The sequence below is a fragment of the Haliotis rufescens genome, unplaced genomic scaffold, assembly GCF_023055435.1.
Source record: "Haliotis rufescens isolate VD_foot unplaced genomic scaffold, xgHalRufe1.0.p SCAF_20, whole genome shotgun sequence".
In the NCBI taxonomy this organism is placed as follows: Eukaryota; Metazoa; Mollusca; class Gastropoda; order Lepetellida; family Haliotidae; genus Haliotis; species Haliotis rufescens.
The window spans coordinates 12,882,978-12,891,660 of NW_025963891.1; the positions used below are offsets into that span (position 1 = coordinate 12,882,978).

General features: G+C 43.3%; 1 protein-coding gene across 15 annotated transcripts in view; it reads left to right on the forward strand.

Annotated features, from left to right (window-relative positions):
* The window catches only part of LOC124131692 (myosin heavy chain, striated muscle-like), a 41,579-nt gene extending 33,126 nt beyond the window's left edge, over positions 1 to 8,453 (forward strand). For 11 of the 15 annotated variants that reach the window (XM_046495175.2, XM_046495146.2, XM_046495254.2 and 8 more), the window contains exons 29-38: positions 257 to 453; positions 1,273 to 1,405; positions 1,844 to 2,060; positions 2,211 to 2,451; positions 2,678 to 2,870; positions 3,439 to 3,699; positions 4,044 to 4,283; positions 4,582 to 4,782; positions 5,129 to 5,287; positions 7,823 to 8,453. In XM_046495175.2, coding sequence (XP_046351131.1) covers positions 257 to 453; positions 1,273 to 1,405; positions 1,844 to 2,060; positions 2,211 to 2,451; positions 2,678 to 2,870; positions 3,439 to 3,699; positions 4,044 to 4,283; positions 4,582 to 4,782; positions 5,129 to 5,287; positions 7,823 to 7,924 — 1,944 coding nt within the window. In that variant the 3' untranslated portion in view covers positions 7,925 to 8,453. Of the gene's footprint in view, positions 1 to 256; positions 454 to 1,272; positions 1,406 to 1,843; positions 2,061 to 2,210; positions 2,452 to 2,677; positions 2,871 to 3,438; positions 3,700 to 4,043; positions 4,284 to 4,581; positions 4,783 to 5,128; positions 5,288 to 5,474; positions 5,533 to 6,463; positions 6,503 to 6,897; positions 6,919 to 7,822 lie in introns of all 15 variants that reach the window. The other 4 variants (XM_046495225.2, XM_046495226.2, XM_046495232.2 and 1 more) reach the window with 4 other exon arrangements.
* Positions 8,454 to 8,683: the final 230 nt, after the last annotated feature.

Below are 8,683 nucleotides of genomic sequence, written 5' to 3' on the forward strand. Positions count from 1 at the left end.
ACCCCTTCATTGATAAACGAGTTGTCAGCATCACAGCAGAACCAACGTGGAATGTTTGCAAATGTTTGACATACACGGGACCGTGTGGTTGCGTAGTCGTAAAACCCTTGTCTCATAATCAGAAGATGGGGTTCCAATGTGTTTAATATGTAAATGCGGCGTAAAGCAATACTCGTCAAAAAGAAGGAGAAACAATAGGATATAAATGTTTTTAAACAAACATGAAGCTGCAACATTTTTGTTTTTTTAATCGTAGACCCGCCAAAAGCTCCAGAGCGAAGTAAGAAATCTGAGCTCCGACCTGGACGGTATCCGCGAACAACTGGAAGAGGAACAAGAAGGTCGCAGTGATCTTCAGAGGCAGCTGTCCAAGGCGAATGCCGAGGTGCAGCAATGGAGATCGAAGTTCGAAAGCGAGGGAACAGCCCGCACAGAGGAACTCGAGGATGCTAAGTAAGTCCATCAAAACAGCTGTAATATTGTGTTGTAGTCGTGCATACAGTGAGGGTCAGGTGACGACGAATGTGTCCTGATCCACGGTCATTCAACCTCTTCATTAGCAATGGGCGCTCTGCGACAGTTGAAGAGAACGTACAGAACATAAGCAAGTGGGCAGGGTTCGCCACGAACCGACTTTAGTTGCGACTGTAGTAACTCCCCCTTCTTTAACATAACGTGCGACCGCTTTGGCGCTCAGGTCACTTCATGTAGGGGTGCACGGGTGGCCCAGTCGTCTAAGGCGCCGCGATTCGCTGTGCAGAGTTGCGTCCCTTGGGCACGCCAGAAACCTATGATTGTGGGTTCGAATCCCGGTTCGCCCCGATTATGTTTCTAGGTTTGTCAGCACCATACCTGTGCTCGTGAAATTTAACCGAAGTGGTAAACGTCTGAGACCTGCATCACTTCGGGCTTTCCTCCCACATTAAGCTGACACGCCGTGATATAACTGGAATAATGTTAAAAGCGGCGTAAAACCCAACTCGATCACTCACTCACTTTGTGTAGCGGGGCCCAGGACAGGAAGATAACCACCAGGACCCACTTACACAAAGAGATCTTAGCGCTAAGATGATCGTAACTCCCATACTTTAACGCAGGCTTACAAAAGTCGTAGCGGTGAGATCGCTTTGTGCAAGTGGGCACAGATCTAAAGATGGTTTGTATTTGATACTGGGAATGAAAATACTTTAGAAAATGTATACAAGTTACTTTAGTGAACATTGATTCTATTATGCATTAGAGCTTCCATTGTATTGTAACGTCTTCTTCAAGGCGCCGCCTTCAGTCAAAACTCAACGATGCTGAACAGAACATGGAAGCTGCCCAGGCCAAGGTCAACGCCCTTGAGAAGTCCAAGTCACGCCTTCAGGGTGAACTGGAAGATCTGATGGTCGACGTCGAGAGGGTGAGTGGTTAGATATGAGGACCCCTTACAACAGACGGGTACCGTTCTGCACACAAATACGCATTATTTCTGATAGACAACACATAGTGAACACATAGCATTTATGAGAAATATTAATAACTGTTGTGTTCTAGATAGATATTTTTTTAACAAAATAAATTTAAATATGAAAAATTGTAGTTTGTTCGTGCCATAATGCCTCAAATAATCTCCACAAATCCCCGAAATGCATACAGAATTTCCCATTGCCTTAAGTACAATGTTTTCCAATCATGCGAGTTAACGGTGACAACATCAGACCTTTACATGCACTTAATTTTTTTCCTAATTACTATTTACCTTGAAATAGCATCAGGTTCTAAGCCAGGCTGGGGTCTCATACGGCAAAGGAGTGTATCCTTTAGTTAGACTTAAACCTCTTTGTGATTTCTCTTACAGTCCAACGCTAACGCCAACTCACTAGAGAAGAAGCAGCGTGCCTTTGACAAGACCCTTTCTGAGTGGCAATCCAAGGTGAAGGACCTTCAGTCCGAGCTTGAGAACGCTCAGAAGGAGTCCCGCGGTTACTCTGCTGAACTCTTCCGTACCAAGGGCCAACTGGAGGAGTCTCAGGACCAGATCGAGTCTGTCAGGAGGGAGAACAAGAACTTAGCTGGTGCGTACGACAGGCTAGAGAAACAATTCCATAAAATGACTTACCTTTTTCACCAGTTTTGGGTTCTGAAAGGATTTTTTATTTATATATCGACACATTGTGTGTGATTTGAATTCAATGAAATTGTCATTGTCATATTGTGAACTTCAGATGAGATCCACGACCTCACTGATCAGCTTACCGATGGCGGTCGCAGCACGCACGAGACCCAGAAGATGTGCAAACGTCTCCAGATGGAGAAGGAGGAACTGCAGGCTGCCCTGGAGGAGGCCGAGGCTGCCCTGGAACAGGAAGAGGCCAAGGTCATGCGTGCTCAGCTCGAGATGTCGCAGGTCCGTTCTGAGATTGACAGACGCATCCACGAGAAGGAAGAGGAATTCGAAAACACACGGTAAAGAAACTACTAGTCATCGGATATCCATATACTTTGTTTAATCTTCGAGATGTTTTATGTTAACGTGAGGCTGATGCTATGACAGAATTTCGTTCATAGTAGTATGAAGTAGAATGGGGTCAAAACTAGCAAAATTTCTACATTGTAAAAAACAAATCGAGAACATTGGTTGTGAAAAAATGATGATATAAAAAAGTTAATTGAATTTACTTGAAATTTTCAGCCGCAACCACCAGCGTGCTCTTGACTCCATGAACGCAAGTCTGGAGGCTGAAACCAAGGGCAAGGCTGAGGCCATGAGGATCAAGAAGAAGCTGGAATCTGACATCAACGAGCTGGAGATTGCCCTGGACGGCGCCAACCGTGGCCGGGCTGAGGCCGAGAAGAACATCAAGAGATACCAGCAACAAGTCAGGGTAGGTAGTCACGCTGATTCCTTCTCAACCAGCAACAAGTCAGGGTTGGTAGTCACGCTGATTATATCTCAACCAGCAACAAGTCAGGGTTGGTAGTCACGCTGATTATATCTCAACCATCAGCAGGTCAGTGTAGCAAGTCATACAGATTCTAGCTCATCATCTCAGCAGCAGAGCCGTGAAGTTCTAGGTCTTCAGCAACCCATGCTTGTCTTAAGAGGCGACGACTCTATTCGGGTGGTCAGGCTCGCTGACTTGGTTGGTGCCTGTCAATAGCCAAATAGCGTAGATCAATGCTAATAATGTCGACCACTGTATTGTCTGGGCCAGGCTCGACTATTAAAGGACCGCCGTCATTTAGCTGGAACATTGCTGAATGCGGTGTTAAACAACTAACAACCAACAGCAAGTCAGTGTAAGTAGTCAAACAGATTCCATCTCAAACAGCAACAAGTCAGAATGGGGTGTCAAACGCGAACGTTGCCTTATTCTCTTACATTTTTCAAAGGTAATTGCTTTGCTAATATTTATTTATTGAGTTGAATCATTTTGATGTTTGTTTTATCAGGAACTCTCAGCATGCGTTGAAGAAGAGCAGCGCAACCGTGATGAGGTCCGCGAGAACCTCAACATGACTGAACGTCGTTGCAACATCCTCACCGGGGAGTGCGAGGAGCTCCGTACAGCTCTCGAGTCCGCCGAGCGTGCCCGTAAGGGAGCTGAAAACGAGCTGACTGATGCCAACGACCGTGTCAACGAACTCGCCGCCCAGGTGTCATCTGTATCCAGCCAGAAGAGGAAATTGGAGGGAGATGTTACCGCCATGCAGGTGCGCCATTGAGAACCGTGCAAGCACTATTCAATGTATTACGTTGTTACCATGTAATCACGAATCTGTGGGTTATCATATTCACTCTAGTAAATGTTTGGTCGTAACAATATCCAAAAACGGGATGGGGTAGCAAAGTAGCTAAAGGGGCGTCAGTCATTTGATGACCCAGGCTCGATTCCACTGCGTTAAGTCCTTTTACGGTTTCCAAGTTGTGATATGGCTGGAGTAATGATTAACAGAGGATAAGACCGTACCTGCTACCTCGTTATTATGCAACTAGTATTTTAAGTCAGACTACAACAGGGTTTTCACATACTGTAATATTCGTTGGTATATTCTAGGCTGACCTGGATGAGATGAACTCTGAACTCCGTGGCTTTGAGGATAGCGCCAAGCGCGCTATTGCCGATGCCGCCCGTCTGGCTGACGAGCTCCGACAGGAGCAGGACCACGGACTCCAGGTGGAGAAGCTCCGCAAGGGGTTGGAGAGTCAGGTGAAGGAATTGCAGTCCCGTTTGGATGAAGCTGAGGCACAGACACTCAAGGGAGGCAAGAAGATCATTCAGAAACTCGAACAGAGAGTAAGTACCTCCAATACATCATTCAAAATGTTTATACAACTGACCAGTAGTCTTAAAAGGATTTGGATGTAGTTTTCAATCACGCATACATCTGGGCCAAACAATTGTCCCTGTACTCATACTTATGTCTTTCAATCACAAAAATGAAAAAAAACATTGCCATACGTTGATTAATCTCATATCAAAAGGATGCTGTCCTGGGTCACATAACTATCAATTCTGGCGTTGTATAATCTCTGAAATGACTCTTCTGTAATGATGACATGAGAAACAATCTGACGTCTGGTGATAATTCCAGGTCCGTGAACTCGAGTCTGAGCTTGACAACGAACAGCGCCGCCACGCGGAGACCCAGAAGAACATGCGCAAGGCTGACAGACGTCTTAAGGAGATCGCGTTCCAGTCTGACGAGGACAGAAAGAACCAGGAGAGACTCCAGGACACCATCGACAAACTCAACGGCAAGATCAAGACATACAAGCGCCAAGTGGAGGAAGCTGTGAGTGTTCTTTCCAGCATCCTCGAGAAACATGTCTTCAATTAATTGTCAAAATACGTGTCAGGGTGTCTGAAGTGGGGTCACGATAAACAATGTTGATAATGCAAACCCACAGACCAGACAACAATGCAAAATGTGTTTAATATATAAACATCCGATCCAGCAATCTTTGACTAAATCATCATCTATCTGTACGAGTAGGTCCAAGACGCCATTGGTTAACCCTGTATTTAAACATGTTTATTCACAAGAAGTGAACGATATTGGGGGACAAGTTCTTCCAACTTAGATTGCCCTCTCCCTGGTATTTACAAAATTGTACAATCCTGTTGTTTGCTGTGTGCAGGAGGAAATCGCTGCTGTCAATCTGGCCAAGTTCCGCAAGGTTCAGCACGAGCTGGAGGATGCTGAGGAGAGAGCCGACTCAGCCGAAAGCACCCTTCAGAAGCTCCGCGCCAAGAACCGTAGCTCCGTGTCCCAACAACGCACCAGTGCCAGCCCCGCGGTGAGTTTACGACCGTCACCAGTGTCCTGAAACACATTAATAATGCTTCGAATCAAACAAACACGTAACGAGTAATTATTACGTTGGCGTCGATTACGAAATGGTTCTGTTCTGATTAGTCGGTATCTGCTCAAATGAAGATAATATCGAACGTGGTTTTAATTCCAACTGACGGATTGAATTTCAGGGAGGTAGGGCAAGAAGCAGCGATCGCAGCCTTAGAGCTGGTTCGCTCGCTTAAATAGGTAAAGATTGAGAGTGTTGGTGAAACAATACCACCGAGTGGAGTGATCTAGTAGTAGGGTGTGATGTATCCCTTACAGATCGCCATAGGGTGTGATGTGATGTGTCCCTTACAGACCTCCATAGGGTGTGATGTGATGTGTCCCTTACAGACCTCCATAGGGTGTGATGTGTCCCTTACAGGCCTCCATAGGGTGTGATGTGATGTGTCCCTTACAGACCTCCATAGGGTGTGATGTGTCCCTTACAGATCTCCATAGGGTGTGATTTTCCGTACAGGCACTTATAGGGTGTGCTTTGCCTCGGACAGAGGTCATTGCTGCATGATTCCGTTAGTAGCTGCAGCTCTTGAAAGAGAGTAGTTGTCCTTTGAAACTTATTCGGGGAATTGAAATTATTGTCTGTGACTTGTGATTGTACAGAAACTATTAGAAATTTATCAATGTTCATTTATCATGCCATGAAACTAAGAAAATGTATGAATTTGTAACGCCCCACACAATGTACTATAGGCATTTGGCCTCATAAGTACCATGAATAAAGATTGATAGATTGAAATCATTGTCTGACGCTAAACTATTTTGATCGAAAGTTTAAAATGGTTTGGATTTTAAGGGTCAATATGAAAAATATGAAAAGTTTGCCCAAAACAGCAAATAGCAAAATTGATATGAGTTGGTGTGAACATTCAAATGGTTTTATAAATTAATTCATCATGTTATTTTTTAATAAGGTATCGTAGTCAAAGGCAGCATTCAGACAGGTATTTGGCAAGGGGATGTGGGAAAGGTGTTTATAAAACGAATCTGGACATTTGATGCAGTACTTGTGTGTGAGATTTACCCATTTTGTCTACCCAGTACATATTCCCTCCTTTTAGACGCAACCCACAGCTCCCATATATTTCATGCGTATCTTTATTTCCCCAACCAGCCTATCACCAGAGCGAGAGCGCCTTCTTCTGAGTAAAGAGTAAGTGGATGTTGGCGTTGGTCAGCACCGATGTTGTTACTGTCGTCGAATGATATGTTTTGCAAACCCATTTGTAGCTAGAAATCCTTACCTCTTTTTCAGGTGCACACGAGTGTGGGTTCATGCCAATGTAGATAGTTGTCACTCTATCACAATAGTTCTCATGTTCTTTCTCCATGTTCAGGGCCCGTTGTCCCGACAACGAAAACCAATTTCATCTCATTCGCACTGTATGACTTCAAATGAGCACAGATACTAGTTGAATGTGTATGAGAAGTGTATATGCACACTATTAACCCTAGTTTTCCAATGGTGTGATATATTAACAATGTCAGTACCTTGTATTAACATACTACTTTCCAACAACTAAGAAATATGCACATTTTTCTTTCAAGGTGGAGTGATAAGATACAGGTGTAAGTTGAGCAGTTGTGAAGTTATCGTTCCTTTTGAACGCTTCACGTTTGTAAAATAACAGTGGCCGCATTAATACTCCAGAGTGATATATAAAACGGTTCAGTTTTCTTTCGCAAATAAGAATAATGCCTACTAAAAACAGTTAAGAAAAATCGTTTTTGAAACTTGATTGTATTTATCGTTCATGTTCTGTTATAACACGGTGTGAAGTGACGTTAAGTGCTATGTTTTCGTTCACATCATGATTCGTGTTTTAGAACGACATTGTAATTAAAAACAAGGTTTCATTCAGGCTTAGTTGCAAAACATTTTCTGCTGTTATTCTGACGAGTTCAACCATGTCCACCATCAGCCCCTGTGATTGTCGCCTTTCCACAGCACTCGTTATAAGTTGTCTGCATGCTTGTCCCCCTGGAACTGTTTCTACTAAGTGGATATTAGTATAGTCCATTTGGATTTACGTATGTCGCTGAATGAATGATTCTACATTCAATTCACAAATTAAACATGTAGCAGGGATACCTAATTGTTGTGTTTTTATTTTAATTCCTATTATAACTGAATGTTTGAATTCCATATATTTGCTTAACTAATGGTAGTTTTATAATTCCGTCTCCATTGTATTTGGCGTCAGTGGGCAGGGAACTCTAAATTGGACCACAGTCGTCCATTATCATTATGTCATAAGTACATCAGTTCTTAATATGATTCTGGTGTCCCCCGCCGTGATATTGCTGGAATATTGCTCAAAGCGGCGTAAAACCATACTCACTCACTCTTAATATGAATACAATGAATACAACGGCTCTATTTGAGAGAGAGAAAGAGAGATAGAGGATATGGACTTAAGGGCCATAGTCATGTTGACATTGATTTCATATTGTATTATTGTCTGTTTTTCAGACACCAAACCAGCGTTTGACTTTGACTGTGTCTGGAGGAATGAATTCTTCTTACCGCCGTACCCACGATCCGTCCAATGAGGGTGAAGATACTCCTTATTAATAATACATAGCAGGGGCCTCCCGGTTTTTCCCCGAGGGCCCATGTACATACATACCGCTATCAAGTCTTGCATTTTAAGGGAACCAAACGTATCGTCACTGCTTTGCTCTGTGGGTGTATTTTATGCCATTTAAGCACGCGACCTTAAAAGCTCGAGAAAAATACAAACGTGCTTATTGGAGTGATTTTCTCCTGCATAATGGGCGGTACCCCCAAATGACATTCTCTCTAGTTCCCATAGGATTTTTCTTCTTTTCTTGTTATGTATGTTTATGTATTTATAGGTGATTATGATATATACGATGTGATAATTTTCTTGTATTTATGATAATTTATTCATTGCCTAAGCTGGGGTCGTGTACAGATTCGGCTGATGTTTGAGCACGTGCAAAACATGCCCCCCTCATTGGACGCCACAAAGGAAACAGAATAATGCAATTATTTGAAACGTTTTGTTGTTTCCTTTGTGTTTCATAAAAATCTTTTAGAGTGATGTAAACTTAAGGCAGTAATAAAACTTCTGTCATAATAATTCCTTTTGTTCTATTTGCTTGTTTGTGTGTTTGTTTGTTGTTTAACGCCACACTCAGCAATATTCCAGCTATAATGACGGCGGTCTGTAAATAAGCGATCTGGACCTGATAATCCAGTGATTGACATCATGAGCATCGATCCACGCAATTGGGATACGATGACATGCATCAACCAAGTCAGCGAGCCTGACCACCCGATCCCGTTAGTCGCCTCTAACGACAAGCA